Genomic DNA, 18,652 nt, shown 5'->3' with positions numbered 1-18,652 from the left:
CTTACAATATAATAAAAAAATATATACAAATAAGGAACGACTAACATCTGCCACATGCAAAAACACAAAGGGTGAATGGGGAGTTGGTGGCATCACGATTATGATGGTAGACCGTTCCCATGATTCTGCTCCCTTCAGACATTGCCTCTAGTTTCAGCGGCCTGCATGCCCTTCTATTACAATTTGCAAAATAGCGCTATAATTAGTCCCTGTCTGCCCTGCTATTCTTTAGCTCACTGACTGCATTATCTGCTGCTCAGCATGTGAAACACCATTCCTCCAGAAAAAGAGGGGAGCAAAAAGCCCCTAAGCAGCAAAGATGAAATGCATGCTATGTGAGATGTCTTGTACTACACAGAGTGGCAAAAAGCACATGCTCAGAGTGCTGGATGTCACACAAGCAGGAAATGAACACTAGGAGCATAGTCATATAACGGTGTGTAAGATTTGTTTACAGAAGCATCTCAGTTACATAACACTAATAAGTGACTATTCTTACTGTATGAAAACCATTTACACTTACCGTATTTTGTGCACAATAAGACGCACTGGACAATAAATTGCACCTCAGGTTAAGACTAGGGATGAGCGAACCCGAATTGTATAGTGAATTTTGGGGTGTTTGTGACACGGACCCGAACATTTTCGTAAAAGTCCGGGTTCGGTGTTCGGCGCTTTCTTGGCGCTTTTTGAAAGGCTGCAAAGCAGCCAATAGACAAGCGTCATACTACTTGCCCCAAGAGGACATCACAGCCATGCCTACTATTGGCATGGCTGTGATTGGCCAGTGCAGCATGTGACCCAGCCTCTATTTAAGCTGGAGTCACGTAGCGCCGCACGTCACTCTGCTCTGATCAGTGTAGGGATAGGATGCAGCTGCTGCTGTTAGGGCCAGATTAGGCAGGGATTTACTTACTGAAGTGATCGATGTAGAGCTGTGTATCATTCAACCTCTGCTATTCAATTGCTCACTGTTTTAAGGCTGCCCAGAGCGTTTTTCAGTCACTTTTTTCAGGGGTGATCGGCGGCCATTTTGTGTCTTGTGGTGCGCCAGCACAAGCTGCCACCAAGTACATTTAACCATAAATAGTGTGGGTTTATTTTTGCTATATCCTACATCAGGGGCTTGGCTGTGCTTGCTATTTTATTGAGGGGTGAAATTATACAATTGCCAAAATAGCAGTATCCTAAATCTGGTGTTTCAGCTGTGGCTAGCCAATTACAATACTGTCTGCTGTCTGGCAAAGGATATATTTTTTTCTGGGTTGAAATACAATTCCCAACTTAGCAATTCCCTAAATCAGTGGTTTCTGCTGTATCAGGCCAAGTTTAAATCTATCCATAAAAGGGTATATTAGATTGAAGGTGCGGATAGGGTCATTCTCAATAACTTCAAACGCTACCGTGCATCTCCAAGTCTAATTCTGTCCGTAAACGTATACCTGTCATCCACCGCCTAAATATTAGGCCTACAATTTATATTCAGCTAAATCTGTGGTTACTGCTGTGCCTGTATTAGTGTAATACGGTAACTAAGTAGATAGCCAGATAGTGTTAGGTGCCTGCAAAAAAAGGCCTGAATTTGAATTCAATACATTGGGCCAAATAATTTTTTTCTTAATGTGGTGAATGGTAACAATGAGGAAAACATCTAGTAAGGGACGCGGACATGGTCGTGGTGGTGTTAGTGGACCCTCTGGTGCTGGGAGAGGACGTGGCCGTTCTGCCACAGCCACACGTCCTAGTGTACCAACTACCTCAGGTCCCAGTAGACGCCAGAATTTACAGCGATATTTGGTGGGGCCCAATGCGTTCTAAGGATGGTAGGGCCTGAGCAGGTACAGGCATTAGTCAATTGGGTGGCCGACAGTGGATCCAGCACGTTCACATTATCTCCCACTCAGTCTTCTGCAGAAAGCGCACAGATGGCGCCTGAAAACCAAGCCTGTCAGTCTGTCACATCACCCCCATGCATATCAGGGAAACTGTCTGAGCCTCAACTTATGCAGCAGTCTCTTATGCTGTTTGAAGACTCTGCTAGCAGGGTTTCCCAAGGGCATCCACCTAGCCCTTCCCCAGCGGTGGAAGACATAGAATGCACTGACGCACAACCACTTATGTTTCCTGATGATGAGGACATGGGAATACCACCTCAGCAAGTCTCTGATGATGAAACACAGGTGCCAACTGCTGCGTCTTTCTGCAGTGTGCAGACTGAACAGGAGGTCAGGGAGGAAGACTGGGTGGAAGACGATGCAGGGGACGATGAGGTTCTAGACCCCACATGGAATGAAGGTCGTGCCACTGACTTTCAGAGTTCGGAGGAAGAGGCAGTGGTGAGACCGAGCCAACAGCGTAGCAAAAGAGGGAGCAGTGGGCAAAAGCAGAACACCAGCGGCCAAGAGAGTCCGCCTGCTACTGGCCACCGCCATCTGTGACAGAGCACCCTAAAGGCAGCTTCAAGGAGTTCCCTGGCGTGGCAGTTCTTCAAACAATGTGCTGACGACAAGACCCGAGTGGTTTGCACTAGGGATCGACCGATTATCGGTTTTACCAATATTATCGTCCGATATTCAGGATTTTGACAGTTATCGGTATCGGCATCTATTTTGCCGATATTCCGATAACGTTTTGGGTACACAGATCGCGCTGCTGTCAGCGCTCTCCGTGTTCCCTCAGCAGCACAGGGGAGAAGGAAGCAGTGTTTCCCTCCCCCCTGTGCTGCTGCTGCAGCCAGTGAGAGGAAGGAGGACAAGAGAAGGGGAGGGGCTGTGGCCACTGCGCCACCAATGAAGAGAAATCTCTCATTAATTCATATACAGGAGGCGGGAGCAGTGCGCCCCCCACCCCCACCCACATCCCAGTATTAAAAACATTGGTGGCGCAGTGCGCCCCCCCCCCCCCCCAACCCCCCCCCCCCCCCCCCCACAGGATCCCCTCTCCCCTGCTCCTCCGATCGGAGCCCCAGCAGTTTAATCCTGGGGCTCCGATCGGTTACCATGGCAGCCAGGACGCTATTGAAGCCCTTGCTGCAATGGTAAGCTCCATGCTGCTGTGTGCACAAAGCACACAGCAGCAGGGAGAGTGTGAGATCCTATTCACCCTGATAGAGATCTGATAGAGATCTATCAGGGTGAATAGGACAAGGGTTCTAGTCCCTAAGGGGGCTAAAAGTCAGTGAAAAAATATTAAGTATAAATGAAATAAAGATTAAAAAAAAATAAAAAAATCCACATTAACAATAAACATTAATTTTCAGCAGATTTGTGTAGGAATTTAATTTTTTTTTTTAAATGAAAATTACCAGAATATCGGTATAAATTATCGGCTATCGGCCTGAAAGTTCACAAATTATCGGTATCGGCCCTAAAAAATCAATATCGGTCGATCCCTAGTTTGCACGCTGTGCTATCAGAGCCTGAAGCGAGGCATTAACGTTCTGAACCTTAGCACAACCTGCATGACCAGGCACCTGCATGCAAAGCATGAACTGCAGTGGAGTAAACACCTTAAAAACAAGGAAGTCACTCAGCCTCACCCTGCTACCTCTTCTGCTGCTGCTGCCGCCTCGGCCTCCTCTGCTGGTGCCGCCTCGGCCTCTTCCTCCGCCTCTGGAGGAACGTTGGCACCTGCCGCCCAGCACACAGAGGATGTAGCACCAACACCACCACCTCCATCACCAAGCATCTCAACCATGTCACACGGCAGCGTTAAGCTCTCCATCTCACAAACATTTGAGAGAAAGCGTAAATTCCCACCTAGCCACCCTCGATCCCTGGCCCTGAATGCCAGCATTTCTAAACTACTGGCCTATGAAATGCTGTCATTCAGGCTGGTGGACACAGACAGCTTCAAACAGCTCATGTCGCTTGCTGTCCCACAGTAAGTTGTTCCCAGCCGCCACTACTTCTCCAAGAGAGCCGTGCCTTCCCTGCACAACCAAGTATCCGATAAAATCAAGTGTGCACTGCGCAACGCCATCTGTCGCAAGGTCCACCTAATCACAGATACGTGGACCAGTAAGCGCGGCCAGGGATGCTATATCTCCCTAACGGCACACTGGGTAAATGTAGTGGCGGCTGGGCCCCAGGCGGAGAGCAGTTTGGCGCACGTCCTTCTGCCGCCAAGGATCGCAGGGCAACATTCTTTGCCTCCTGTAGCCTCCTCCTCCTACTCGGCTTCCTCCTCCTATTCTTCCACCTGCTCATCCAGTCAGCTACACACCTTCACCACCAACTTCAGCACAGCCCGGGGTGAACGTCAGCAGGCCATTCTGAAACTCATATGTTTGGGGGACAGGCCCCACACCGCGCAGGAGTTGTGGCGGGGTATTGAACAACAGACCGACGAGTGGTTGCTGCCGGTGAGCCTCAAGCCCGGCCTGGTGGTGTGGGATAATGGGCGAAATCTCGTTGCAGCTCTGGGACTAGGCGGTTTGACGCACATCCCTTGCCTGGCGCATGTGCTGAATTTGGTGGTGCAGAAGTTCATTCACAACTACCCCGACATGTCAGAGCTGCTGCGTAAAGTGCGAGCCGTCTGTGCGCGCTTCCGGCGTTCACATCCTGCCGCTGCTCGCCTGTCTGCGCTACAGCGTAACTTCGGCCTTCCCGCTCACCGCCTCATATGCGACGTGCCCACAAGGTGGAACTCCACCTTGCACATGCTGGACAGACTGTGAGAGCAGCAGCAGGCCATAGTGGAGTTTCAGCTGCAGCACGCACGGGTCAGTCGCACTGCGGAACAGCACCACTTCACCACCAATGACTGGGCCTCCATGCGAGACCTGTGTGCCCTGTTGCGCTGTTTCGAGTACTCCACCAACATGGCCAGTGGCGATGACGCCATTATCAGCATTACAATACCACTTCTATGTCTCCTTGAGAAAACACTTAGGGCGATGATGGAAGAGGAGGTGGCCCAGGAGGAAGAGGGGTCATTTTTAGCACTTTCAGGCCAGTCTCTTCGAAGTGACTCAGAGGGAGTTTTTTTGCAACAGCAGAGGCCAGGTACAAATGTGGCCAGACAGGGCCCACTACTGGAGGACGAGGAGGAGGTGGAGGAGGATGAGGAAGAAGCATGTTCACAGCGGGGTGGCACCCAACGCAGCTCGGGCCCATCACTGGTGCGTGGCTGGGGGGAAACGCAGGACGATGACGATACGCCTCCCACAGAGGACAGCTTGTCCTTACCTCTGGGCAGCCTGGCACACATGAGCGACTACATGCTGCAGTGCCTGCGCAACGACAGCAGAGTTGCCCACATTTTAACGTGTGCGGACTACTGGGTTGCCACCCTGCTGGATCCCCGGTACAAAGACAATGTGCCCACCTTACCTCCTGCACTGGAGCGTGATAGGAAGATGCGCGAGTACAAGCGCACGTTGGTAGACGCGCTACTGAGAGCATTCCCAAATGTCACAGGGGAACAAGTGGAAGCCCAAGGCGAAGGCAGAGGAGGAGCAAGAGGTCGCCAACGCAGCTGTGTCACGGCCAGCTCCTCTGAGGGCAGGGTTAGCATGGCAGAGATGTGAAAAAGTTTTGTCAACACGCCACAGCTAACTGCACCACCACCTGATACGGAACGTGTTAGCAGGAGGCAACATTTCACTAACATGGTGGAACAGTACGTGTGCACACCCCTCCACGTACTGACTGATGGTTCGGCCCCATTCAACTTCTGGGTCTCCAAATTGTCCATGTGGCCAGAGCTAGCCTTTTATGCCTTGGAGGTGCTGGCCTGCCCGGCGGCCAGCGTTTTGTCTAAACGTGTATTCAGCACGGCAGGGGGCGTCATTACAGACAAACGCAGCCGCCTGTCTACAGCCAATGTGGACAAGGTGACGTTCATAAAAATGAACCAGGCATGGATCCCACAGGACCTGTCCATCCCTTGTGCAGATTAGACATTTATAACTACCTCCCCTTAACCATATATTATTGTACTCCAGGGCACTTCCTCATTCAATCCTCTTTTTATTTTCATTTTACCATTATATTGCGGGGCAACCCAAAGTTGAATGAACCTCTCCTCTGTCTGGGTGCTGGGGCCTAAAAATATCTGACAGTGGCCTGTTCCAGTGTTGGATGACATGAAGCCTGATTCTCTGCGATGACATGAAGCCTGAATCTCTGCTATGGGACCTCTCTCCTCTGTCTGGGTGCCGGGGCCTAAAAATATCTGACAATGGCCTGTTCCAGTGGTGGGTGAAATGAAGCATGATTCTCTGCTATGACATGAAGCCTGAATCTCTGCTATGACCTGAAGCCTGAATCTCTGCTATGGGACCTCTCTCCTCTGTCTGGGTGCCGGGGCCTAAAAATATCTGACAATGGCCTGTTCCAGTGGTGGGTGACATGAAGCCTGATTCTCTGCTATGGGACCTCTCTCCAATTGATATTGGTTAATTTTTATTTATTTTATTTATATTTTTATTCATTTCCCTATCCACATTTGTTTGCAGGGAATTTACCTACATTTTGCAGCCCTCTAGCCCTTTCCTGGGCTGTTTTACAGCCTTTTTAGTGGCGAAAAGTTCGGGTCCCCATTGACTTCAATGGGGTTCGGGACGAAGTTCGGGTCGAGTTCGGATCCCGAACCCAAACATTTCCGGGAAGTTCGGCCGAACTTCTCGAACCCGAACATCCAGGTGTTCGCTCAACTCTAGTTAAGACAACAAAAAAAGTATTCTACTTATTAAAGCTTCTTTGGTGATGTAATAAAGTGGAGGGCCAATGTCTGTAACTTACACAGACAGTAATACTACATACACCAACTGACAATAATCTGGCAAAAACAAAATGAGTAAAGCTGTACTTCCCATCTGGCCCCTCCCACCAGTGACATCATGGAAGGTCCCTCCAGTACACAGCTTTAGTCTTGCATCCTGGGGAGGACCTTCGGTAGGAGGTATTTCTATCAAAAGATGTACCTTATACTATTTACTAAAGATGCACCCTGTTTCTATTGCTAAAGATGTACCCTACATGTATGTCTATTACAAAAAATGTGCCTATGCCTGTGTGTGTGTGCACGCATGTAGCAGAACTGTGTGTTTAACAACCCCCCTCCCCCCGACTTTCATAGTCCTTTGCTGCAGCCTTCTCTCCTGCCTACACTGAGCTCACACAAATTGGTATTCAGCAGGGAGAGAGAGAAGTGTGCAGACGTACACTTCTCTCACTGATCGGGCAAAGTGCTCCCTGTATGAGCGCTGTGTTGGATGATTAATTAAGCAGTCAGGGAGGTCTGGCACTGCTGGATCACCCTGACCGTGGACTAAGACGCAGACACTTTTTAACAAGCTAAAAATTGCGCCTTAGAGTGCAGGAAATACGGTTATGTTTAAAGACTAGAGCACAGGGACGGTATACAAAATCGCATGTAGATATTGTCCCTGGTTGAGGCTACATGTTAAAAGGAAAAAGTGCTAATAATGCTACATACATATTTTCCTTTCATTTATTTTCTGATTGTACTTTTTTTTTATTGTTTGATGTACATGACTATGAACATAACGTAAAGTAATAGCTACGGTACATGGACCTTAGCAACATGTTGACTAAAGAAGACTTAGTGACTTCTATAGGAGAATTGTGGGTGCATGTCCTGTGACATGTGAAGAAGTCACAGTGCAGACAGTAGTCTAGGTCCACTGAGATGCTGCGAGGAGCAGCTGATTGTCAGGAAGGAAGTGTTCCTTCCCGAAAATTGGCTGCTAGTTAAGTGGAGGTGAAGTTCTTCATTTACATGCACCCGATGAACGAGCACTTCACTCCTTCATAGGATAACCTGTGGCACCTTTAGATGGGCAGATTATCAGTAACGAGTGTTCGTAGGACAGAACAATGGGCTGTATAAATCCAGCTTTAGAAAGGAAGGTGTAATCAGGACATATTGTCAATGGTGTGATCTTGTGTTAATTGCCCCCAGCATTATAATAGAGGTGTTACCAACCATTGTAATGTTGATAAAGTTATACCCGCTGAGAAGTCAACTCTTCAGAACAAGAAGTGTCAGTCCATTGAGGGCTCAGTAGTCATTAAAATGGCAGGATTATTTATTTTTTTACTCTAAACTATGAAATAGAGTTATATATAAAAAAAAAATGTAAAGACTAAACTTTTATAATAATTTTTAATATGGCGCTGTACCTAAAAAAATAATAATTCTAATATACTTTATTAATTTTCTATTTTTACTATACTTTTACATCCCTAAAGCGCACCATTCAGTCTGCTGTACAGAGTAATCATTTTATGAATGGGCACCAGCAGCGCAGAGAGCACGGGCAGGAGTGCATATTGCTGCTCCTGCCTGTACTCCCCGGACAATTACTAACTCTCGGCATAGTACATGGGTACCCTGTACTCATGTACTATGCCAGGATTAGCTGAGCGGAGCGGGCTCCTGCTTCTGCCTGCTCCGCTAAGCTAAGAGCTGACATGCAGTTCTCTTGGCTTAGCGGAGCAGGCAGAAGCCCGCTCCGCTCAGCTAATCCTGGCATAGTACATGGGTACTATGTGCGCTCCTGCCTGTACTCCCTGCTCTGCTGCTGCCCATTCATAAAATGAGTACTCAATACTCCGTACACCGCTGAGCTGTGCGCTTTAGGGATGTAAAAGTATAGTAAAAATAAAAATTTATAAATAAAGTATATTTGAATTTTTTTTAGGGGATTAGGGACAATATATAAAAAATTATTATAGAAGTTTAGTTACTCTTTAATCAAGCATCCTAAAAAGATGTTTAGCCTTATAACCCATCTCTTTTCCTGTCTGTTCAAGCAAATAATTCAATTTCTTCGGCAAAGCTATATGATAGAAGATGTATCTTTATTCTTTTGGCACCATTTTGGAGTACACACTACATAGTGTTTAGCCTGGAAAATACTAAATCCTTTGTATAATTTATACTTTTTGTTTGTTCATATGAAGTGCGAAAATTGTTCTGTTACCAGGTGCAAATATGTCTGGATATCTTTGGCAGTGTAGAAGCTTAGGGCTTCACAAACACCAGAGGTCAAGTGTGTACCTACAAATTACCAACTGGTGCTTAAACTTTTGGGCTATTTGTAATGATGTCTATGTAAGCTCTAATTTGATGGCAATTAAAAAAGCCAAATCAGCACTTGATGAGGTATACATGGCACCTAAAATCTACTCTTTTTTTGTCCACACCTGTTTAAAGTAATGCTCACACACTTTTGTAAAATTTTAACCCAAGCAGAACATTAGGCCTACATGCTAACTATGCCCATGTCTTCATGCACATATCTCCACAAACTCATTAAAACTAAAGAGGACACAAATCTGTGTGATTCCAAATCATTGTACTGTACAATGCAAATTAACAGAGTTAAAAAATTAAATTAAATTCACACTACAAAAAAATAAAATCTGTGTGTATTTAGGATACTTTCACACTAGCGTTTTAGCTGGATCCGTTACTGATGATACAAGCATCTGCATCAGTTATGAACGGATCCGGTTGTAGTATCTTTAACATAGCTAAGACGGATCCTTCATGAACTCCATTGAAAGTCAATGGAGGATGGATCTGTTTTGAGGCAGATAAAACGGATCCGTCCCCATTAACTTGCATTGTGGGTCTTGCTCCGTATCCCAGGATGGAAAGCAAATTACAACATGTTGCGGTTTGCTCTCCGGTATGGGAACAGAATGCATTTTGGAGCATTCTGTTCAGTTCAGTTTTGTCCCCATTGACAATGAGTGGGGACAAAACTGAAGCGTTTTCTTCCGGTATTGAGCCCCTATGACGGATCTGATGGAAAACTAAAACGCTAGTGTGAAAGTAGCCTTAAGGGCATGTTCCATTTGTGCCATACTTGCAGAAGAATGCTAATTTTTTAGGGGAATGTTTTGACATTAATTCAAGCAACCAGTCTTGTGATTACTGATGTTATCAATAAAAATAATAAAAGATATCAATTCTTAACCACTCACGATTTTCTTCTCCAGCTTCTTGCGGTACAACTTTAAAATCTAAGAACCAAGCTTCTATCCAGGCCAAGATAAAAGACATGATGGGAAGGACATAACCAAAAGCACCTTGCGAAAACAGCTAGGAAAATGCAAATAAGCAAACTTTTTATCATTTTTATGTGATGAAAAAAAAACAAGAAACAATGTAATGTATATCATAACTAGGGATGAATTGGATGTACAGTAAGTGGTTAAAGAACTCTAAGGGGTTTACACATTTTATGTGAATAGGGGGTCTATAAAATTGTTCATGTGAATGAGCTGCAATACCAGATATCTATGGACAAGAGTGGTAATGTTTCTGGGGAAAAACATACTTTTTTTCTTCTCATACAACTTTTCATCATTCTATAATAAAAATTATTTCAAAGTGTTTTTTCAATTCCGCACTTAAGATCCTTTGAACTTTATTTTCAAAACTAGAAAGTCTCTCAAGGGTACACGGAAAGAAAGAACCAAGAGTTACATGAGGATTTGGAGCGAATTTTGCAACAGGTTTGCTAGACATTTCACTCAATGCATTGCAAAGGGTAAACTGCAATGAAAAATGTCAAAATAAATTGACACACTGGAGATTACAGATACGGCCACACTGGGTGGATTCTTCACAGTGGAAATTCCGCTACAGACTGCAGATTGGGCTAGAATTTCTGCTGTTGATTTGCCATCGATTTTGCTTTGAATAACCTGCAGATTCCACTCTATGTATTTCAAAGGGGGAAGTACATGTGAAATGCACAGTGGAGGGTGGTGAACCCACTGTACCAACTAACCCGTTTAACTTTGGGCTAGTTCTAAAAGGTGTTATCCTGGAGGTCTCCTGGTTTTCACCCCCTAAAATCCAAACCTCTGGTCAATTTCTGCATGGATTCCACACAGATTTTTTCTGCAATGTGTGAAAATCTCATCTACTTACTGCTACTACAATATGCTGAAGATTATTCTTCCTGCTAAATCTCAAAATATTTAAACCATTTAAACTACCCATAAGGGAAAAAAAAGTTTTTCACAGTTTTGTTTTTTCTTTGGGGTCAAAAATCTGGTAAACTTTATAGTGAAATATACAGTATAACACATAGTATACAGTTGCTTTTGGTCTGTGGCACTTTGGTGCCATTTGATTTCAATCCGTACTTTGCTCTGGGTATGGTATTTTTTTATGACTCTTTGGCTACATGCACACGACTGTATGTGTTTTGCGGTCCGCAAAAAAAAGGATGACATTCCGTATGGCATCCGTTTTATTTTTTTTCGGATTCATTGTAATAATGCCTATCCTTGTCCGCAAACTAGAAAAAAATATGACATGCACTATTTTTTTGGCGGAGCAACGGAACGGACATAATGATGCGGACAGCACATTGAAATGAATGGGTCCGCATCCTATCCACAAAAAAAAAAAACGGACATGGAAACAAACGTTTGTGTGCATGTATCCTTTTCCCCATAGACTTTTTTTTATAGGACTTTAAAAAGACACCAGAATAAAGCTGGTTTTAAATGTTACAAAATAAAAAAATATTGCGAGAAACCCCATGAAAAACACAATGAAATAAAAAGAAAATGATGAAAAATGATGTGCTTGAAGGAGCCCTAAATAGATATAAATATAAATGACTGGAACCTGGTCACACAAATACAAAATTATTCCAGGAACGTATGGTGCTGCCACAAGTTCAGGCTTTTTGAAGCAGTTTTTGAAGCCCAAATAAATTGTTGATCATAACAGGAGAGAAAGTAAGGGCAGATACAACATCTGCACTTTTTTCAATCCACTTCTGGTTTCAGCCTGAAAAAACGGAACATGTGGCAGTATGCCTAGGTGCCCACACAGTCATATCAAAAAATTAAGCACTACAAGTCTTATGGTCTGCAATATATACATACGCTCAGTTTTAGGCAAAAAAATATATTATATTTCCTCATTCTGTTCTGGCCCTTTGTTTACATGCAGTTGCAGGGCCGTGAGGCATGAAACAACAATCTCTGAAGTTTTCCTCATGAATATTTGTGGGTGTCAACAAAGACTGACTTTTCCCTCCATCTACTAAGCAAAAGAAAACAATAAAAGTGCTGCCCTGCCTGAAATCTGACTGCTGGAATACTCATGTTGTATGTACAGCTCAGACTTGTAGTCCTACACAATGACATTGCTGATACACACAGGATCATTCCCCCTCTTGTTCTTGTGCAAAGCTCTGCAGACACTTCCTCACAGCCAGCGGAAGAGTACAGAGGAGAGAACTCCTCCAGTCTTTTTCAGCTCTGTGTTTGCAGGGTGAGGAGGGAGGGAAGATTCTGTGCACACCTAGAGAAGAGGAAATCCTGCAGCTGCTCAGTACCCGAGGCAGAGCATCAAGTCTGTGATGTTTATGGTAGAAGGGGTTAAACTGTGCTGAAAAATCCAGTGGGATGGGAGATACAGGGCAGACAGCTCAGCCAGCAGATCGGGCAGTGCAGGAGATGTGGCTTATCTCTCCAACCAGCACAGCCTTCACAGTGACATTCGGTGCACAGAGGCAGAGCTGCTCCACCTTCTCCCTCAGGCTTGTGCATGGAACGTCATCAGAGCGGGTAAAGAAGCTGACATCACAAGTCATGTGACCCTCAGCTAACTAGGAGAACGGGGCCACTGTAGATGAAGAAAGTGAATTGAAAACCCCTTACATGTGAGTAGTTAGAAACATACAAAGAACAAAAAATAACTTGGATAACCCCTTTAAGAGACCTAATTATCCACACATAATATATGCTTACCTTAGATACAATAACTTTCACTATCAGGAAGGCACAAGTTGTTGCTGTTGTCACCTTCAGAAGCATAAGAATAAAAAGTCACTTCAAATCATAATATATGAGCTTGTTTATGACCTCCACATCCACATTAAACTAATGGAAACCTCTTAACGACCCTCTCGCCCAGGTGGGACCTTTCAGCGACAACCAAATATTTTCATTTCTATCAAGCATTTTATTTACTGCTGGATCTTAACACCCTCACACTTGGACGGACAACCGGGTGAATGAAGATTCTTACAAACGTTCACCCCAATCACTGACCTGTGTCCTGTGTGGTTGACCACATCTTTTGCGTGGAAATCAATATCATTTATTGGCAGCACATTGCCCCAAGTAAACAAGGATGTGCTGCCGACAATGATGAACCTGTATTTGAACGAATTATCACATTAATGATCGTTCGGTCAAACACAGTCATGATGATTGCTCTGGTGTTCTATGTATGGGTCTAAACAAGCGGCAATCAACTTGCTATATTGTCAGTCGGTGCTCAATACCAGCAGGAGATCTGCCCATGTAAAAGGACTCCAACACATATACATTTCTGGAATCCACAGATATATATGCACACCACAGAAAGGGGATTCTTCCTGTATATCAACCTTTTCCCAACACCTGAATCCAAACTGACTTATGTCACCGTGGAAGTAGAGGTCGCCGTAGGCAATAGTGCTGTAAATTGTTGAGTAGGTCTCTCTGAAACAAATTAAAAATTCTCCATAGGACCTATAATATTAAGGAGAGTCCCCCTCCATATGCTCTACAGGCTGTTATACCACACATGGTGACCCAGTCGCTGGCTATTGACAACAAATCACAGACCTCATTTTAGCCATCTTAAAGACTTCAGTCTACTCAAAGAAGACTTTAATTTGGCCCAATTCATGCTTCAAGGGGCTTTGATTTATCTAGTAAATTATACTTTTACATATGCCATCTGCATACACATCAGGGATAGTTCCAATAAGATATGGTTGGCAGGACACCCACTCAGCTTATGTGCTGCCGACAAATGAGGATCTTTGGTGGACACAATCACATGAGAAATGAACGTTTGCTCATTTGTCGGATGAAAGGTGGCATGTTTACATACACTGGGCAATTACTAAGAATGTTTGTCCCAGATAATTGGCCACACCCTGAGCCCCTGTAGAAGGACCCTTCATCACAGTCTGGAGTTTTTAAAATTTTCATTTTTCTTGGATGGGAGGTCCTAATATGTTAAAGGGGTTATCTGGGACTATTACACAGTGTATGGAGCTGTGGTGTTCCAGCTCTGTACATCTTTACACTACTTCCGGCACCACAGCTGTCCCTAATAACAGATTGGTGGGGTTGGCGGGTGTCAGACCCTCACAGATCTCATACTGAAACTATGCATTGGATAGGTCATCAATATATTAGTTCTGGAAAACACCTTTAGGCCTCTTTCACACGGGCATTGCGGGAAAATGTGCAGGTGCGTTACGGGAACACCCGCAATTTTTCCACGCGAGTGCAAAACATTGTAATGCGTTTTGCACTCGCGTGAGAAAAATCGCGCATGTTTGGTACCCAAACCCGAACTTCTTCACAGAAGTTCGGGCTTGGGATCGGTGTTCTGTAGATTGCTATTATTTTCCCTTATAACCATGTTATAAGGGAAAATAATACATTCTGAATACAGAATGCTTAGTAAAACAGCGCTGGAGGGGTTAAAAAATAATAATAAATAATTTAACTCACCTTAGTCCACTTGATCGCGATGCCGGCATCTCCTTCTGTCTCCTTTGCTGAACAGGACCTGTGGTGAGCATCCATTACAGGTCAAGGACCTTTGATGACGTCACTCCGGTCATCACATGATCCATCACCATGGTAAAAGATCATGTGATGACCGGAGTGACGTCATCAAAGGTCCTGTTTCTGTATTTAATGCTCACACAGGGCCTATTGAACAAAGGAGACAGAAGGAGATGCCGGGCTACGCGATAAAGTGGACTAAGGTGAGTTAAATTATTATTTATTTATTTTTAACCCCTCCAGCGCTGTTTTACTATGCATTCTGTATTCAGAATGCTATTATTTTCCCTTATAACGGAAAATAATAATGATCGGGTCTCCATCCCGATCGTCTCCTAGCAACAGTGCGTGAAAATCGCACCGCATCCGCACTTGCTTGCGGATGATTGCGATTTTCACGAAACCCCATTCACTTCTATGGGGCCTGCGTTGCGTGAAAAACGCAGAATATAGAGCATGCTGCTATTTTCACGCAATGCATAAGTGATGCGTGAAAATCACCGCTCATGTGAACAGCCCCATAGAAATGAATGGGTCGGTATTCAGTGTGGGTGCAATGCGTTCACCTCACGCATTGCATCCGCGCGGAATACTCGCCCGTGTGAAAGGGGCCTTAGACCTCATGCACGAGACAGAATGTATTTTGAGGTCTGCAAAATACAGATATAGAACATGTCCTATTTCAGTCCACAAAATGTGTTCCATAAAAAGCAAAGAAAATGTGGATGGCACACAGACGATATCCGTATTTTGTGGATCCACAGTTTGCAGACCGCAAAATACATACGGTCGTGTGCATGTGGCCTTAGCACCAATACAAAATTATTCCCACAGCCAAATGATCTTGCTTTGTGACAATTCTTTAGTATTATGCAAAATAGATGTGATAATAATGTTATAATTGCATGTATACATCTACAGAGATACCTACCGCTACTGGCCACCAGTGGCGCAGTTTGCATATTGCATAAGCAATAATTAGGACATTGAATCGAAAGAATGATAACAACTGTGGAGAAAAAAAATTATAATTCCATTAAAAGCAGATCATGGCATATTAGATTGCATAAGTAAAGGAACAAATGTTTCCTTATGTATTTTAGCATGCTATCCCAAACAGCGTCCTGAATATGTCTGCATGAAAATGTATACCTATGTATTTCGCCCCTTAGCTTCCTCTGAAAAGTGAAATGTGTAGGAGTCTGAGTGGGTTCTGGTACCCTTATCTATAACATGTCTCAACCTGGTTGGTAGATATTGTATTCACAGATTGAAAATAATCCTGTTCAAGGTATTCTATAGTAGAAAATGGTTAACAACTTAAAGGGCTTCTGTCACCCCACTAAAGTGATTTTTTTTTTTTGGGCTAGTTAAATTAGTTATATAGCGATATATGATAATATAATTGTGTTACTTACTTTGATCCAGCAGTTTATTCAAAAAACTAAGTTTTATCATATGCAAATTCGGTCTCTACCAGCAAGTAGGGCGGCTACTTGCTGGTAGCTGCTGCAGAAATCCGCCCCCTCCTCTTGTTGATTGACAGGGCCAGCCGGGATCTCCTCCTCCGGCCAGCCCTGTCGGCTTTTCAAAAATCGCGCGCCTGTGTGGATTCGGCGCAGGCGCTCTGAGATGAGGAGGCGCGTCTCCTCAGAACTCCCTCAGTGCGCCTGCGCCGATGACATCACCGAAATAGAAGACGTCATCGGCGCAGGCGCACTGAGGGAGTTCTGAGGAGACGAGCCTCCTCATCTCAGAGCGCCTGCGCCGAATCCACACAGGCGCGCGATTTTTGAAAAGCCGACAGGGCTGGCCGGAGGAGGAGATCCCGGCTGGCCCTGTCAATCAACAAGAGGAGGGGGCGGATTTCTGCAGCAGCTACCAGCAAGTAGCCGCCCTACTTGCTGGTAGAGACCGAATTTGCATATGATAAAACTTCGTTTTTTGAATAAACTGCTGGATCAATGTAAGTAACACAATTATATTTTCATATATCGCTATATAACTAATTTAACTAGCCCAAAAAGAAAAAATCACTTTAGTGGGGTGACAGAAGCCCTTTAAGAATTCACAGCAATACCATCATTCTAAAATATAACTTTTAATATTTATGTATAAAATGGTCAATACATCCCTCTAATATATAAATAGTAGATAATAAAGTGAAAAAAAGGAAAGTAAATCAAAAACTAGGGTCATATTGATGTTAACTAGCACAATATTAGCGGTTTGATTAGTAGATGTTAGTGAAACCTGCTTGGGGGTAATAGCCCTAATTCTGGCCCTGATGCAGTAGCCCTGCCTAATTACGGAATAGCCGCCCCGATAGGGGCGATCCCGTTTCTCGTGCCTCCTATTGTCCCTGATTGACCCCGTCACGGGATGGATGCCTATGTAATGAGGGACCCTACAGAAACACCTGGGCTAATCTACACAAGAAAAATAATAAATGTAAAAAATTACCCAAGATAGGTGACAGACAACATCCTAATATCAAGTTAGATATATGAGAAAGAAAATCATAGAATTATAGAAGTGAAATGTCCAATTGTCCCTACGCGTTTCGCCTGGTTGGTGTCAGGCTCATCAGGGGACATATTTGACAAAGAGTACCTATCGGGGCGGCTATTCCGTAATTAGGCAGGGCTACTGCATCAGGGCCAGAATTAGGGCTATTACCCCCAAGCAGGTTTCACTAACATCTACTAATCAAACCGCTAATATTGTGCTAGTTAACATCAATCTGACCCTAGTTTTTGATTTACTTTCCTTTTTTTCACTTTATTATCTACTATTTATATATTAGAGGGATGTATTGACCATTTTATACATAAATATTAAAAGTTATATTTTAGAATGATGGTATTGCTGTGAATTCTTGGTAGATATTGTAGTTTGTTATGTGGTCCCACTTAGCATTACCTATAGCATTTGTGTTGTAATATTGAACCTGGATGCTTACTTATAAGTACAACCCCAATTTAAAAAAAGCTGGGGTGCTGGAGTTCACATCACTGTTTAGCTTTCCATTCTTCTGATCCGTCAAAAGAACAGAAAAAAAACGGATCTGTTATATTGAGCATCAGTTATGATCAGCTTGCATCAGTATGTGTCACTTCCATCGGAGGTCAGTTATTTTTCTGACGGATCATAAGAACGGAAAGCTAAACTGTGATGTGATAGATAAAAACAGAATGCAATGATTTGCAAATCTCATAGACCCATATTTAGGACACAATAGATCACAGAACACAATAAAAAATTAAAAACCGCTGGAGAAGCAATTGCGAAGTCATATAACTGGGTATAAAAAGAACATGCTAGAGAGGCAGAGTCTCGCAGTAGCAAAGATGGGTAAAGGTTCATTAATCTGCCAAAAAAGGTGTTTAAAAAGTGTGGAACAAGTTCAGAAAAATGTTCCTTAACATAAAATTGTAAAAAACTGTGAATATTCCACCATCTACAGTACATAAAGATCATCAAAAGATTACGAGAATCTGGAGAAACCCATGTGCGCCAGAGACAAGGTCGACGGTCAATATCTGATGCTCATATTCTGGACCCTCAGGCAGAACTGCATTAAAAACAGGAATGATTCTGTGCTGGAAATCACTGCATGGGCTCAGGAACACCTCCACAAATGCAAGTCAACATGATCCAGAAATGCTGCCATCTTCTCTGGACCAAAGCTCATTTAAAATGGACTGAGGCAAAATGAAAAACTGTCCTATGGTCAGATAAATCAAAATGGGAAATTATTTTTGGAAAATACGGACGCTGTGTTCTGCAGACTCAAGGAGAGGGACCACTAACTTGTTATAAGCACACAGTTCAAAAGCCTGCATCTCTAATGCTATGGGGTTGCATTAGTGCCAATGACGTGGGCAGCTTACACATCTGGAAGGGCACTATCAATGCTGAAATGTAGGTAGAGGTTTTAGAACAGGGATGCCCAACCTGCGGCCCTCCAGCTGTTGCCAAACTTCAAATCCCAACATGCCTGGACAGCCTACAGCTATTAGGGCACGCGTGGAGTTGTAGTTTTGCAACAGCTGGAGGGCCGCAGG

The 18,652-nt window shown here is 44.0% G+C and overlaps 1 protein-coding gene across 5 annotated transcripts in view; it reads right to left on the bottom strand.

Annotated features, from left to right (window-relative positions):
* STARD3NL (STARD3 N-terminal like) overlaps positions 1–18,652 on the bottom strand; it is a 104,297-nt gene that overhangs the window by 26,417 nt on the left and 59,228 nt on the right. For all 5 annotated transcript variants that reach the window (XM_040434167.1, XM_040434169.1, XM_040434165.1 and 2 more), the window contains 3 exons: positions 15,517–15,594; positions 12,762–12,815; positions 9,966–10,083 (listed from right to left, as the gene is read on the bottom strand). In XM_040434167.1, the coding sequence (XP_040290101.1) occupies positions 9,966–10,083; positions 12,762–12,815; positions 15,517–15,594 (250 nt within the window). The remainder of the gene's footprint in view (positions 1–9,965; positions 10,084–12,761; positions 12,816–15,516; positions 15,595–18,652) is intronic.

This window comes from Bufo bufo, chromosome 5 (genome assembly GCF_905171765.1).
Source record: "Bufo bufo chromosome 5, aBufBuf1.1, whole genome shotgun sequence".
NCBI classification, from domain to species: Eukaryota; Metazoa; Chordata; class Amphibia; order Anura; family Bufonidae; genus Bufo; species Bufo bufo.
Note: the sequence above shows the minus strand (reverse complement) of the source record. Positions and strands in the feature narration are given on the sequence as shown.